The sequence below is a fragment of the Cinclus cinclus genome, chromosome 5, assembly GCF_963662255.1.
Source record: "Cinclus cinclus chromosome 5, bCinCin1.1, whole genome shotgun sequence".
Lineage (NCBI taxonomy): Eukaryota > Metazoa > Chordata > Aves > Passeriformes > Cinclidae > Cinclus > Cinclus cinclus.
Genome location: NC_085050.1, coordinates 70,705,993 through 70,721,936, shown reverse-complemented (window position 1 = coordinate 70,721,936; position 15,944 = coordinate 70,705,993). Strand labels below are relative to the sequence as shown.

At 41.7% G+C, this 15,944-nt stretch overlaps 1 protein-coding gene across 2 annotated transcripts in view; it reads right to left on the bottom strand.

The window, feature by feature from the left end:
• Nucleotides 1-537: 537 nt before the first annotated feature.
• Nucleotides 538-15,944, bottom strand: part of SEC24D (SEC24 homolog D, COPII coat complex component) — a 37,019-nt gene continuing 21,612 nt past the window's right edge. For both annotated transcript variants that reach the window (XM_062494018.1, XM_062494017.1), the window contains exons 8-22: nucleotides 14,651-14,789; nucleotides 13,383-13,498; nucleotides 10,950-11,074; nucleotides 8,362-8,553; nucleotides 7,649-7,742; nucleotides 5,648-5,764; nucleotides 5,311-5,478; nucleotides 4,756-4,852; nucleotides 4,031-4,176; nucleotides 3,314-3,452; nucleotides 2,791-2,909; nucleotides 1,952-2,131; nucleotides 1,627-1,818; nucleotides 1,077-1,166; nucleotides 538-678 (exon numbers count right to left, since the gene is read on the bottom strand). In XM_062494018.1, coding sequence (XP_062350002.1) covers nucleotides 538-678; nucleotides 1,077-1,166; nucleotides 1,627-1,818; nucleotides 1,952-2,131; nucleotides 2,791-2,909; nucleotides 3,314-3,452; nucleotides 4,031-4,176; nucleotides 4,756-4,852; nucleotides 5,311-5,478; nucleotides 5,648-5,764; nucleotides 7,649-7,742; nucleotides 8,362-8,553; nucleotides 10,950-11,074; nucleotides 13,383-13,498; nucleotides 14,651-14,789 — 2,055 coding nt within the window. The remainder of the gene's footprint in view (nucleotides 679-1,076; nucleotides 1,167-1,626; nucleotides 1,819-1,951; nucleotides 2,132-2,790; nucleotides 2,910-3,313; nucleotides 3,453-4,030; nucleotides 4,177-4,755; nucleotides 4,853-5,310; nucleotides 5,479-5,647; nucleotides 5,765-7,648; nucleotides 7,743-8,361; nucleotides 8,554-10,949; nucleotides 11,075-13,382; nucleotides 13,499-14,650; nucleotides 14,790-15,944) is intronic.

The window sequence follows — 15,944 nt, the reverse complement described above, 5'->3', positions numbered from 1 at the left end:
CAGAGAAAAAGGGATTCACTTTACTGAGATTTTGCTTCACAGGAAAGACTTTGAAATCCTTCAAACTGAACTATATGTTTGCTGCCAATCTGATTCAACTCCATGTTTTCACTTGGAAAAAAAAGTGTTTTGTCTTTTTTCTTCCTCTGTACAGATTCCGAGCATCTTTCCCAGCTCTGGTACAACTTACGACTAGCAAAAGGAATAACCGAGAGTTTTCTAAATTGTAAGAAATGTATACCATACATGCCCTTAAGCATTGGCAGTCTGAAATCCAGCAGTTCATGTAGAGAAAGAGTCGGGACTCCCAGAAGATTAATACCTGAGTGCAAAACTTACTATCCTACAACTTAAGAAGTAAGCAAAATACTCAGGGAGAGGTGGGATCAAATGAAACTGTACAAAAAGAGCACAGAAAAGGGTCAGTAAAGCACAGCAGAAGGCCTGGGTCTGGTGGAGCTGTGGGCCAGCCTTCAGGCACCAAAAACTGTCCCTCCTGCTATTCCTAAAGGAACTGAACATTTTACTTGAGTTGCCTTAACTGAGCAGCTGGCTGATCTCTTTGTGAATGCACACGAGGAAATCCACATATGAGGCTCCTCCATAAATACTCTTGTCTTCTACCAGGAACTGGCGGAAAAGCATCTCTGGCTGCTCCCGTTGCTTCACTATCATCAGCTGGAAAGATGAGAGACACAGACAGATAGTTTTAGGTTGCAGTCAGACTAGAGGGCAGCACAACTTGCCTATGTCTCCTAGTGGATGCTCTTGAGGTGGGGAAAACCCCCAAAACTAATAAATATATCTCCACATTGCAGAAGCTGGAGAGACTAATGTGAATTGAGTGCAGAATACAACGGTTACATTTTCAACTTGACTACCTTTGAAAATAGGTTTTGATTGTGAATTAAACACATTTGAGATGCCTGTGCCTACAAATCATGCTGGAACTCACCCATGTGCAGGAAGACTCCCAGTACCTAAAAAACCTTTTACAGCCACTGGTAAGTTTTGGCAAAGCCTGGAGTGTGCCTTTGAACAAGTATGAGGCATGAGTTGAGACAATAAGCGGTTACCTTCATAGTGTGGGGCTTTTGGCTCTGGATTTGCTCCAGGATATGCTTTAGCTTCTTAGAAAATGGATTGTCCAGGTCAGGCAGGGATGTCTGTCAGAAGGAAAGCAGATTTTTATAGTCCAGTCACACCTCTAACCACGACCAGCTGCTGAGAGTTACAAGGTACTGTGGATGTCATGCTAAACCAGGAAAATCCATCTCTTTCACTAAAAGGTCTCATCTCAAGGACTAATTTTTCCATTTAAAATAATCACTATATGGAAATGCATCATGAAGAAAACCACTGTGAAGAGTTTTGTTGTAATTTTAGCAATATACAGATTAAAGGACTTGAATGCCCGCAATGAAGTTTAAGAAGACTTAAAAAAGTTGTGAAAACTTCTGTCCTCTTAGTGTTCAGAGTGTCTAAGTGTTATCTAATTTAAAGCAATTCTGGTGTCTAAACACCTTCTGGTGGTTACCTGTTCTTGCTTCTTAAAAGACCTCATTTGTTTCTCTGACTAGCATCTGGTCTTGCTAAATCCTCAATTCTTAGTCTGCCTGTACTCACGGTCTCGGCGCTGATGTGCGCGAAGGACGGCACATTGAACAGCCCCTGGATGAGCTCCGGGGACACGCCGGCTCCCAGCCACAGGAACATGCTCAGCCCATTGGCCAGCAGGAAGGCCCCTCCCTCGGAGAGGCGCTCCTCGGAGCAGCGGACAGCAGCTGGGACAGCGTCACTCTTCAGATCCAGGCTGTGCTGTGGGGCAAAAGACACAAGAGCTGTGCAACTGGCTTGAAAAGTAACTACTGAAAGGCTTGGTACATCTTAGCGGTTCCTTTCCAGGTAAGAGGGGTTAGAAATTAAAGTGAAAAATGCACCACTGACTCACAATTGGCAGCAGCAGGGGGTAGAAGAAGAGCTGTGTGTCAGCCACCCCCATGGCCATGACCAGCTGGCGGTGGAAAGCTCTCTCGTCAGTCGAGATTTCGGGCCTGCCGGCCAGCACGCAGCTCTTCAACAGGCAGTTCATGTACACGGGCAGCACCTTCATCGTGTCTGGCAGGATCAGCTGAGAAAACAACACATTTCATAAGAATCCAACACAAAGTATTGGCTCTCTAAGATGTAGTCGCTGACTTGGCGGCTGTCACGCCCTGCAACCCTGTTCATTTTTAGGGTACTTGCTGGAGAATTAAGGAGAGAAATAATAGTCCACAATAAGTGGCTCTGGTTTTGCTTGACATATTTGGTCCTCATCAACAATGAACAATTCACTGCCCAGGCTTGTGGTTCCTGGCAGCACCTCTGGGATGGAAAAGCCCGAGTCTTTGAGCTGAATCACTAAGATGTGACTGAATGAATTAAATGGAAATAAATCAGTCACTCTGCTTAGTCAAAAATTAGAATACTACAACCATCCATAACAACATAGCAATTAAAAATGAAAGCTTTGTGAGTTAGTGTGTAATTCCAGCAGGAAGAAAAGGGCTGGCTGAGTTCCTTTTTGTGAGTATAGGTGCTAGTGTCCCCAAGGGCATTGCCTTTTGTTCCCAAACAACAGTTTCTGTGCGCTCAAGTGCCACCACTGAATAACACCTGTCATTAACTGTATTTGAAAGAAAAGGACCACTCCATCCTGCAATTTTGCTTTCTTGCTCTGCTGATGTTGCAGGGTGGTTGTGCACTTGTAGTAAAACCTGGGTGGGTAAGACTGGGTGTGGGTTTTACCTGGCTGACAGCAGCTGGGCTGGCACAGTTCTTCTTGTAGCAGGCCAGCATGTGAGCAGTCTGATTCATCAGGATGTCCCTGACTGTCTTCAGAGGCTGGCTCAGAATGGCTTTAAAAGCTACAAGCACAGAATCAAAGTGTATATGTTAAAAAACACACCCTCTCAAAGTATCTTTGTCTTTTGCTAGTTTCTGATTTTACAGACCTGAGGGCCAAGGCTGTTTTTCAGTCTCTTCTACAGACATCCAAAAACCCCACCAAACCCCCAGCACTGTGGTACAATGTCCACTGCCACTTACTGTGCCTGCCCAGTTCCATGCATTACCTACACACAAGTATTACTTTTGTGGCAGTTTGTCTAAAATAGCTAATTATTTGCCTTTTCAATTTCATAATACTTCAGATAGTGCTCAGGTGGGGAGCAGTAAGTTATAAAATATGATTTCCCACTAAGTAATCACTTAAGTCCTCTTTCCAGGCTGAAGCAAAAAAGGAAACAGAACTGGTCTGTTGCAACTGTACCTGACTTAGCAAAGAAGTTGATAAGTGCATCTGTCTCACAAGCCCTGTAGATATCAGCTAACTGGGAGCTGCAGTTCAAGCCTATGTTGTGTATGCGGATTCGCCTCTGCCCGCTCATCGATGTGTACAGGACAGCACACTGCAACAGAGGCACAAGGTGTCACCACTGGAGCCTCCCCTCGGTGCACAAAAGGCAGATGACACCTTCTGCAGCCAGTGCAGCCTGGCAGTGCTGCTGGCAGCTGTAGCACCAGCATACCTGTGCTTCTTAGGGACATCTATCAGAGTAATCCATCATTACAGAGTAAGTTATTCATCTTAGCATCATAAAAAGACCTGCAGTCTGTAGGGCGGGGAGTGAGGTTCAGCAATGGAGAACTGCTCTTGAATAGAGTTCACAAGGAATGCCACAGCAATAACCATTACTATATAAGTAGCAATTCATCTCTTACTCCGCATAAACTCATTAACAGTGATATGGAAAAAAAATCAACAGCTGATGAGGTCTCAGTGAGTGCTTAGAAAGGATCTCGGTACCCCTGAACAGAATGTGCAGCACTGAGGTAGGGGAACACACCTTTTACTAGTGGTGTTATGGCACAAGAGTCAGTGCAATTTGTGCCTTGCTCCCATCACTTGCACACCATTGCTTCTCTGCTCTGGCTGCAGAAGGCCTTGCTCACCATTTTATGGTATACATGAATTAGGGCTTTTTACCTGAATTAAGGCCCCAGCATCTTCATTCAGTTTGTCATCATGTTTGAACTCCACTGTCACTGCTTTGTCACAATCAACCGCTGCCATCTCCACATCCGTGGTGTTGTTCATGTAAACGGCTCCAAAGAAGTCTGTAGCCCTGAAGCCTGCAGCCAGATTTCATTTAAAAAAGGCAGATTAAATTGACATCACTTACTAAAGCAGGAGCCATTCTCCCTCAAGGCTTTACAGCCTCAGGACTCCCAACAACTGTCCTTGCTGATGGCATTTCTGAGAGCTGGAGAAAGGGAACAGCTGTGACTTGGAAACCCAGAGCTTCTGCACTGCTGACTTGGCCTCTTTGGGTGTGTCCCTTCCTCTGAGAGTTGCATTTGAGCTAAGAATAAATGAAAGAAGCTGGATAGACACAGGAATGTCATTTGAGTATGAAAATGAAGGCATGGGTCAGCGTCCAGCAGCAACACCTTTTTATACAACTTCCTTGCAGTCCATGTGCAGAGTGAGCAGAAGCCTTTCCCAGACATGAAAATAAGTTATTAAGGAGGCACATGCAGACATTATATATATTTTATATATATACACACAAACACACACAAAGCCGTGGATTTTATCAGTCTATTCAATTCATTTTCAAGAGGTACATAATGAAATTAAACCAGCCTGATCTCACGAGTGATTTGCATGGCACTACATTATTTAAAAATCATTCCCATGGGTCCTATTACCTGTACTTGTCCGAACCCTCATGGTTGCATCAAATCCCATCTTTTTTTGGATGTCCTTCCTAAGGTCACTTAAGAACTGGGGGCTGTCAGTATTGAGCTGCAAACACAAAGCAGAAGATTCAACACCCAAGGGCAGCAGCACCACAGTGACCCAACTTCCCCTCCCAGGATCCCCATCTCCCCCCAGCACATCTACTCACAGCTCTTGAGTCCTTCAGAAAGGATTTCAAATGTGGATTGCTGTTATCAGAGTCAGGTATATGCAACTGTCCACTACTCATCACTAGGCCTGGATATTACCTGGACATTCCTGCACTTAACCTTTCAGCAAAATTTTAGGATGCCAACCAGCTTATTACTACTTCAAGATCCAAACTTGAGACTGACCTGCCATTGTTAGAGTTCAAATTTTATCCCCTAGAACTGATAACCAGGTTTTCCAGACTTGCTCTGCTTTTAAGTTAAATGTCCAAGCACACACTGAAATGAGATTAAAAAATAACAGCAACCCCTCAGCTGTAACTATCTGAAAGGCAAGAAACCCACACCACTTACCTGGAAATTGTTGTACTTGTATAGTGTTCCACCAGTGTACATCGTGACAAGGCCCATGGAGGCTACATCCACATACTGATTTGGGAAGAGGAACAAATTCACACAGCAGCCATTGGCTACACAATCCTTGGCTAAGGCCTCATAATTTCCCTGTGGCTGGAAGAGGGTCTGCACAGGAATAAAAAATACATGTGCCGTCATATTAGGGATGAATCACAACTCAAAGGGCCAGATGAAGAGAAGAGGATGAAGTAAGGCATGGCTATCATCAAAAACATGCTTCCCCTGCCCATGGATACAGGGAACATGGATACTCTGAGCTCAGAGCAGAAAATACCTTTTCCTTATCTGTATTGAGCAGTTTTTTGTCATCTCTGTTCTTCAGCTTCCCCGGTGCTTCCGCAGTTGGCAGAGAAGAGTGGAAGATGAACAATTTCCCAGCACATTCTGCAGCCTGTTCCAAAGACACCGCAATGGCACATTTACTACTGCAGGCTCAACAAGCCCCTGTTCTCACTGGGAGACTTCAGAGAACAGCAGGCACTCTCTGCAAGCTCCTCAGAGGTCAAGAATTCATTTCCAGGCTCAGGACCTGACAGAACGAGCCCCCAGACAAATTTTCCTGTCAGGAAGTAGCAGTCCAGCACACAGGTTTGCTGGCTGAGGCATTTCGACAGCACTTTCTCCTGAGGCAAAAGGAAGAATTCCTCTCTTGGAGACTTTCCAACTGGACACAGGCATTATGGCAACAGGCATCAAAATAGAAATAAATGGGATCAGATTAAAAGGAAATGCAGTTTAGCAGAAAAATTCAGTTCGGGCACACCGGTGCTCCATGCCTTGTTGCAAATGGGTGACAGCTCCATCCCTGTAGCAGACTGCACACTGGAATCTACACTGCCAAGATGCAGACACACATCAGAAATCACAAAGTTCACAAAACATTCCACCTTTCAAAACAAGCTGTGGCAGTCTGGGAAAACCAGAAGTGTCTCTGCTACGGCAGAAACACAACTGAAGGCAGCACCTGAGTTGGAAAATGGCTGAAATTTCACCCCTGATATTTCAAGAACTGTTACTTTTGATCGCCATGGACAATTTCCTCAATTCCTTTGAAGAACCCTTCTGCTGAAGGCTGAAAGACTTGCCAAACACCTGTTGGTCCTGATATGCATCAGGAATTAGTGATACTAATTTCTATATATACATATTTTTAACACAATCCATTTATTCTTTTTAGACAAGAACTGTTTTCTGGAGCAAAGTTATTTGCAGATGAATAATTAAGAGTGAAAATCCTTACCAATTACAACTTAAAACTACTGAGCTAAATAAAAAGTTTAATTCAGAGCCGCTTTCTTTCATAGCCATCATCAAAGCAAATCTACAATTATGGCCCTTAAACCTGTTTTGTAGAAGTCAAGTATTAGGAAAAAGCATTCAGATGAATGCTAAATTCAGCACACTTAGCTGCTCGCAGTATGAATAAATAAGAAAGCAGGTTTTAAATCAATATATAAAAACCACATTTGAGAAATGTTCATTTTTGTTTTGAGAAATTTATGTACTCCAAGTTCATGCTTTATTCACACAAAGCTCACAGATAAACCAACCATTTTAAAGCACCACTCTGTCCCTACACATCTTGTGGTGAACCAGGGTGGTGCGCATTTAACCGGCAATGCTCCATGGGAATGTCAGCACTTCAGGGGATGTCCTGGACATACAGAAAGCAACTGAGCAGCACCTTGGCCTGTGGATTCCCTGCCAGCTGTATCCCAGCTGGCAATTTGTCAGTTAAACGGAAACCCGCTAGCCGTGGCCTGATTTGGTCACAGACAGATAGTAATAAATATTCTGTTTTGCACAACAAGTTTTGCAGAAGCAAGAGAATAACCAGAGCAAAGCGTGATGTTATTATTATCATTATACTGACTCTGCTCCCCTTCACACGTGCAAGGACTGGCTGGCTATCTGTGCAAACACGAGTATTGATTTGTTTTGCTGTGGTAATTACACATTTCCTTATTTCTCTTAAACGCTGAACAAGAAACTGACTCCTGCTCCTCATCTTCTCCTACACATCCCTCCTACATGGAGCAGACTCCGGGGACTGGTTTCCCTCAACAAGAACATCTGGGAATAGATGTTACGCTTGTCAGTTCTTGTTCTGACTACAGCGGTTGGAAGGTACTGTTAGAATAACAGAACATTAGTGCTGGAAACAATCAACGACTTTTTTCCCCCTTATTTCCCATGCTGATGGGACTGGCTTTTAGCAAACCTGATTTCAAGCTGCTTCCCTGACAGAGGGGAATGTTCTAGGGAATGTTCTAACCTTTAGTGCCTCCACGCCAGCCTGGATAACGGGAGCGAAGACGGTCTCACTCTCATTAGTGTCTGCAAACAACTCTGGAATCTGGTCCAACAAGCTATGAAGGAGAAAGGATCAGTGTCTCTACTGGTCAGTGCAGGGTAATCCCCAAACAACACACCTTGTAACATACCAGGTCCACACACAGGAAGATGTTTATCGTGAAAATTTATAGTGCAAGAAGTAATACACATCTTCCTTGCTCAATTCCTTAGGATCCCATACCAGAAAAAAAGAAAATATGTTTTTTTTAATTCTATGAGATGCATTGTTTCGAAGCTTGTAACCTAAAGGATTATGCAATAAATAAAAAATAGCTAACCATTAAGCAGTTCTGATGTGCTGTGAGGACTTCAGAGTCCTAAGATCATATCTAGGTGCACATCATATGCACTGCAAGAGGGAAAACACAATGTGGCTCAGAGCCTCAGCCCCCTCCCAGTTCTGAGGCAGCACAGCTGAAAGGTGGTTTATACCTGACCTACATAAATTTCCCAAGTCAGCACTGGAAGGCTGTGGCTATTGCTTTTTCTTTGAAACACAGGTCTTGAAGCATCTGCTGCCCTCTGAAGTCTTTCAATAGATACCTGAATGCCCCAAAACCCAACTGACCAAAAAGCACAACGCACATCATAGGCATTCACATCTCACACTCATGACGTTTAACTGTACTTTACTTGGTAACAACTGATCGGGATTCCTCAAAGTCAACAAGGAAACCATCCAGCAAAGGAACAAAAACTTCTGCCATATCCGTGACCACCATCATCTGAGGCTGAGCTAAGGTGCTCTTTACATTGAAGAAGTGAAGGACCTTGTGGTAAGTGACAAAACCAACTCGAATTGCTGAGGATTCTTCTTGCTCTTCTCTGTAAGAAAAACAAAACCCAACTGGTTTTAATTCTGAAATCATGACCTTGCAATGAAAGTATTCCTTTGACATGCAAGGCTGCTCTCTGATCATTATCTGCACTGGGAACAACAAAGCAAACAACAACCAAGCAAATGCAATGGCCTCAATCTTTGCCTTAGGTCAAATTCAAACACCCCGATAAAATCAAGTGCTCTATTGTTTACTTTTTAGAAAAAAGTTATGAAGTTACATCTACCCTATCAATGGTGCATCCCATTCAAACAGTCAAAAACCCCAAAGATAAAGAATAAGCCATCTTGACATAACATGGGAAAGAGAGAACAGCACAATTACTTAGGGAGCTTGATGAGGACAAATTTCCATTCAATTATTATACATACAGCACTTTGCTACTTCAAAGAGAAGCATCCACATCATCCCAGTCTCCCAAAGGTGCTACACACCAGGTGTTTGGGACCTTTATTGCAGATACTGCTTTCAGCAGTGTCAGTCTGCACTGCCCCACTTCAACCAAGTTCCATCATTGTTTTAAAGATTACCTTTAAGCAGCCAATTGTCTTTGCAGTTTACACACTACTTAGTTATTTTTTAAAACTCACAAGGAGAAACCTGACCTATATGCACAGAAATGCCTTCAAATATATTTTGGCTTTTATTTTTAATTATGTACCTAAAAATCATAATTGCACAACTCATTACTCTGATTTTCTGAACTCATAAGCACATTCCTACAAGCACATTTCTTCAGTATTTCTCAAAATACAGTCAGGGAGGAGGTTCCTGTTTGGAACACAGGTTTGAAAATATCTGCTCTAAAATTTCAGCACTTCTTTTTCTGCACAGATTTCTCTGATACCCCAAGTCCTTCCTCTCAAAGATACAGGCTCAGGGTGAATTCCCTGCGGAGGGCTTTTCCCTCTTGTGGGAACAGCAGGATATTTCTGCAGGCATCTTTGTCCAGCAACAGAAAATGAACACATATTGACTTCTGAGTCTAAGCAACATGGTAAAATTTTCACCACAGATTTAAGTGGAATGCCTTGCATTTGTCTTCTTTTAAATTAGTATTCTTTAAGTCAACAGACAAACCTGAGGAAACTGAAGGACCCGGCTTTCTTTAGTTTTTTAATTGCTTTTTTCAGTGCACATGAAAACTTTGTCCCAAAGTATTTCACAAGAGATCGAGTGCTGGTGAGAAGAATGAATAAGTCTCTTTTGTGATATGGATACACTTGCTTTCATTCCTCATCTGTTTGCCCTATTCAAGTTTCCAAACTGCCAAATGCTTTTTCTTACTCCACTCATGCCTCTTATTTTCTTCAGTCATGACCAATCCTGATGGAAAATTCTGAGATATGTTCAGGATAATATCAAACACTTGTGTCTCCAGTGTAATTTTCAGTGAAAAACTACTAGAGAGATGGCCTTACACGGGCATCTGATGAACTAAACCCCCACCCTAGACTGGAATTTCTTTCCGGCACAGAGGTCCCAGAAGGCCGCAAGAAAAAAGATTTTTAACATATCCCAGACTGTCCCCAGGATGTCATCTCCCACCCTTCCACACACTGCTCTCTCCATTTCTTAAGTCTGTTCTCCCACTGCAAGCATTATTATTTAGAAAGCATTTTCTTTTTTGGCTGTTCTTTTTTCTCATATACCTTTATATGTAGGCAAAAAGCACCTTGTCTACTTCATTTTCCAGTCTTTCACTGCTCTCATCTCCCTACGTGCCTGCGTTATTTAAATTCTGTTGAAAACTACACTACTACACTAAAATAATACACTATCAATAATACTGACCACAGTAGTAGTATCCCTAATGCTCTGTGTTTCATGCTCACAAAGCACATGTGCTCTGTTTCATAAAATGGTTGCTCTCTCAGACATAGACCAGGACAGAGAAGTCTCATAGAACTGCAAGAAGCTTTAAAGGTTTTGCTAATTAACAGTAAGAGCTAAAGATACAAGCCACCAGCACTATGGCTTTAGAGAGACTGGCTACTCCTGAGTATCCTGGTTTGGGGTATTTTCCTGTTTAATTCAATGAGAAAAGCAGGACTGCAGAGAACACAACTGCAGCAAGTGAAGTGGAAGCTACGAGCTGTGACTGAGCTGATAGCACCACTAGAGTTCACTGCAAGAAAGGAAAAGAATGCAAGCTCCACATGCAGTAGCGTGGCAGACTCCTTCTGTTCATCATCAGCCCAGACATCCAAGTGTAAGAATTGCCAGCAGTGTTAAAAATTAACATTTGGTCACTATCACTCCAAAAACTCCAATACTGCATATTCTGACATTTTCCATAGCATGGTTTTGCCTTTCAACATGCACAGCTTCATGAGAAGTGCAGTGTAGTGAGTTAAGCCAAGCACACCAAAGTCACTTTACCTTGGAAGTTTATCTAGCAGAGTCTTCAGTTCATCACATATGAGTTTCACTAGGCCACTCTTGATGTTTCTGTATGATACATCAATCATGAAGATAAAAGCTGGTGGATTAGGAGGCTTCTTGTCCTACACAGAAAAAAAAACCCCAAAACAACTAATGACAGGGAAAATTGGACATGTCCTGTTATGAGGAAAAAATGTACAGGTGGTACCATAAGGCAATACAAATACAGTGTTCAGTTGTTTGAGAAATGCTGTGAATTGCAAATAGTAACTATTGCAGAGAGCTGGCACGTACTGGGTAAAGTCCAGTCCTGGAAAAGAACATTATCAGTGGAAAACAGCATCCTAATGGAATAAAATATCTAAAGGGTAACAATTCATTAGATAAGATGAAGCACAAACTTTTCTACTGGAACTCAAGTGTTTAAACAAATTTGCATTTTGGAATTTTTCTGTACCCCTGCTTTCCTCTGGGAGTTCCTCTTATCCACAGTGTAATGGCACACAAATTGTGCGTACACTACCGACACAAGTAAGTAAGAAAATGTTTAAAAAAAAGTCATGCCAAGGGATGTACCTAGGGAGTTAATACAAAATGAACAGAGAAAGAGTAAACATCACACTCCCTGAAATGAGTTTTCTTAATGCCCATTAAATAAGTAGAAGTCATTATTTGGTGTCAAATTCAGGACAGCTTTTTCATGACAGTTTCACTTCCTTCATACTGAGTTCTGACCTCTCAAATTATACTTGTTAAACTAAACCCTAGAAAAAATTCCAGTTAAGAAAAATTCATCTAACCCGTGAATTATGACTTATACTTAGTCCCTGGCAAACTTTAAAGTAAACTGAACGTTATACCCTTGATCTCACTCATTTGACTCATGCAAATCAGGATTAATTCCAGCGAACCAAAACCAGGCAGTATTTTTCAAAGCTGTTCTGTTTACTGTACTTGGATGCTTATTTGAGAAAATGCACCAAAAACTGCTTCTAAACTCTTGTATCAGATCAGCACTTAGAAAGAATCTCTGCCTAAATTCTGACAAATATATGGCAGAAAGGAGGACTTCTGCTCTCACCACATCCGCCTAGCAGGAGTGCAACAATGCAAACCAGCTGGGATTTGTTAACATTCTTTGTAGCTGTTCATCGTTGTCATTTGATAAGCACAAAAGGAAATGACTTCTCAATTCTGGTCTTGAACTGGATTTATAAAAGAAGTGAACCTCTGCAACTCGGAGCTAAATGAAAAGTGAATTACAAAATAATGCCCAGCTTAATGACAGCATATCCAGTGCAAAGTGCCATTTTCTAAGAGATTTCTTTTCTGTAACATCGCAGTAAGTCTGAGGATGCATCTCTGTAGCAAGCAGGCAAACCAGACTGGATGACCTGTCAAGGAAACTCCCTGATTTAAGTTAAATGGAAGAAGTTGAGGCTTCAGAATTTGATGGAGCTTCACCGGATGTACACTGAGTATCTCACATTCTATTTCTGCAACATCTCACCACAGTTCTCTCCTAATCTGGGGTTTAACCCAGGTATCAACCAAATCTTCTAAGTTATCTCAGAGATCTCACTGGATTTCGGAGCAGTGCTCTAGTGAGCAAGCAGAACCTAACCTTTTCCTTTTCTTCATATCGGCAATAATTTGATGGTCTGAAGAAGACACTTGTAGCTACTTCAAGATTTTGTAGGACCCATTTGCCTTTTCTAACCTTATCATGGCCTCAGCTCCACTCACAAGAAGAAAATTCTGCCTGATTCTAGCAAGAACGGAAAAATATGTCTGTGCTGCAGTCAGATAAAGTCTCACTTGCAATTTTGTAAAATTTGCTGCAGTTTGAAAAGATAAAAGTAATTTATGCTTTCAGAAGTATCAGATAGTTTTGTAATAAAATCAACTACAAATATTTAGAGTAACATGAGTGCACTCCGGATTGAGTCCTTCAGTGAGTTGATACTAGAAGAAAAAACCATTTCCACTGTAACTTATTGGTCTGAACACTAAGAAGACTCTTGCCAGGAATAGATTCCAAGGTCAAATTCCCTTGCTAAGGTTTTGGGTATTAGGAAGGCAATTTAGGCATGTATCGGTCTTCTAAATCAGTAGAAGGCATACATCTAAAATGCAACAAGGCACCAGAATTTCAGAGATATCCCCTGAACAGTGCAACACGCTGGGTAGGACCAAACACATGTCTCGCTTGAAGACTGGTGATTGCTGATTTTGCTGCACTGCTTGTTATTCTTACTTGCTTGCATCATGTTCTGCAGCACAAAAGAACAAAGCATCGTGTTCTCCACGCTTATCCCTATTTCCTAGAACGGTCCTGGAAACTGATGTGCAGCTTGCAAGTGCATTTACTCTGAGAAGCTAGTTTGTGATACAGTAGAGTGGTTTGTACACTGGCTATACGATACTCACTCGGCAATAATCCGAAGTAGCCGCGTATTCGTAAGATCCCAGGGACAGCTCGGGCCTTTCATAGTGGTCTATCCGTCGGCCCATGTGGTCCAGGTGTTGAAAGAAGAACGGGGGGACTGTGAGCCAGCACAACAACAGGAGAAAAACATTCGTAACTGGGCAAAGAGAGGAACAAAGCTACAAATTCTTTTAGCAGATGTGATATACACCAAAGCAGTAAGAAATCAGGTAGGTTTGCACCAATGATTTAGACAGAGCCAGTCTTCTGTTTCCTCAATGAATAGATACTCAGAATGCTTATTTTTCACATTTTTGCATGTAGAAGCACACGTGTGGGTGAGTGAGGGGAATATCAACCTAGTTTCTTAGCCATTTTTAGTCCTTATCAAAGATTTTATTTTTGTATCTGCTTTCTGACACTGTAATAATACCAGCATGATTTAAAATGATACTGCAACTTAAACGTCTTTCTTAAAGTGCTCCCAGGGCATGTAAATTTCCCTTTATGAGAGTTTAAACTGTTAACAAACCATGACATTTATTATCTGCTATGCCTGCACCAACACTAGAGCTCCAGGCAGCAGAGCAGTTGGACTGAGTCTGACAAGGTTCACGTTTCAGAGTTGAAAAGATGACTGTATTAGGGAAAGCACCATACCCCTGTGATCCAGCTGAGGAAATCCAGCTTGATACAAATGTCTAGAAAGGCTACTTCTGGCAAAGATTTGGGATTTCGCCAAGAGCACAAGAACAGTTATGAGTCACATGCAGCACACTTGAACAAATATGGCATGGTATCTTCTGTGAAAACCAGCACTTGTCACAGGAAGATTAATAGCTTATTTAACCATTGCACCCACAGTCAATGCACAGGATAAAGCTAACATGGCTCTAGATACTATAATTTCTTAAAGAAATTAATGTCTTCTTTCAGCACAAAAATTGCTTTCAATTAACAACACAAGCAGTTCCGTATCCTATGTTGTCACAAAAATTTTAAGATTAAGTTTTGATCATACCAGACTGGACTTCATGAGTCAGCATTATATTTTGTCTATTTTTTTTAAACTCTACTGAACAAATGTTTCCCTCTACTACTCTTTGGAACCGACTTTTTCTTTTCATTTGTGAAATAAACCTAGCTACTGCATCTCCCTAAACTATTCTTTTTATTGACTCAGCAAGTCAAGAAAATAATTTTAGGGATACAGTTTCTTTTTAGTCTTACAGAACTGATAGGAATCCTAGATCAGACAAACATCACTTACCATCATTTATACAGTTACAAAATGCACACTGGTACCTCCTGCCACCCTCAATGAACTGCATGAAGGGACACATGTAAGCTTTGCAGCGGTTGCACCGGATGGGGCCGGTCTCCCCGTGGTTTACAAGATAAAGAGGGGTCTGTGGAGCAAGAGGTACAGAGAGAGAGCAATGTAAACATGAAACCAAGGAGAGCTGCAAAGAGGTAATGCAGATTTAACTCGTTAGAGACCATTTATTTATTAGAGATCATTTATTGCTCAGCACTCACACAAAAGCTGTCGAGCCCCAGAGATCCCCTCGGGGGTTAAATTCACAAGTTCAGAGCTGTGTTCTGATGTTTATCAGAAAAAGAATAAGGAGTCAGACCAAAATCCCACAACGTTTTGCAAGCACTGGAAGTTTAGGGCTCCAGGCTGATTTTCTCCAGCAAAGGGTAATTTTTACAGCTCACTAAGAAAAATCTGCTGGAGTCAGGTCTTTTGGCTTCTCTGTCAGATGGAGCTTTCCCTGAAGAAATCTACTGCTGCTTGTCAGCTGCAGAAGTGTATTTGCTGAGAAAACCCTAAATATTTTGTCCTAAATGCTGCCTCCCGTGCTGCCTTGTTACATGCCATGCTCCAGTTTAAATGATGTCAGGGTCACCAGCTAGAGGGGGAGATTTAGGAGAAACACTAATATTTATTGAAGGAAAGTACATACAGCAAACAAGTACAGTACCTCAAGCACTTGTCAGTTTAACTACACGGACCACGCTTGCTTACAGCCCCTGCCAAAACCCATGGCTAAGGGAAGACATTTTCCAGATGCCTCTTTCCATAAAAACTGCAGCTATTGAAAGATTCCTGTGATTTTTCTTAGAAAAGTCATACTTGAAACCACTACAGAAATGGAAGCTTGCTCAATTATTTGTGAAAAACTGATTTTAAATTATTTTTTCTTACTCAATTCCCTGTTAAAATCTCCAAAGGTGGGAATAAGAAATGTTCAGAATTTGGACACAGCAGATCCCTACAATAAAAATGCTGACAATGCCTTTCAGTGCTGACACATCACATTAACACTTTTTTTTTTTTAAATAATTATTCTCTCTCTTCTTAAGGAATGGGTGTATTTCATCTATTATACACTTCATTTTTTACTGCTGTTTTAGGATGCATTTTGCCAAGGATTTTCTACATAAAAGTAGATTTTTACTACATGGGTTTTAAGTGCTCCCTCCTGCTCCACTGAGATATTCTTTTACTTTGTGTTCTTTCCTCTACACAAATTGAGTTTAGCCCAAATTAACCAATA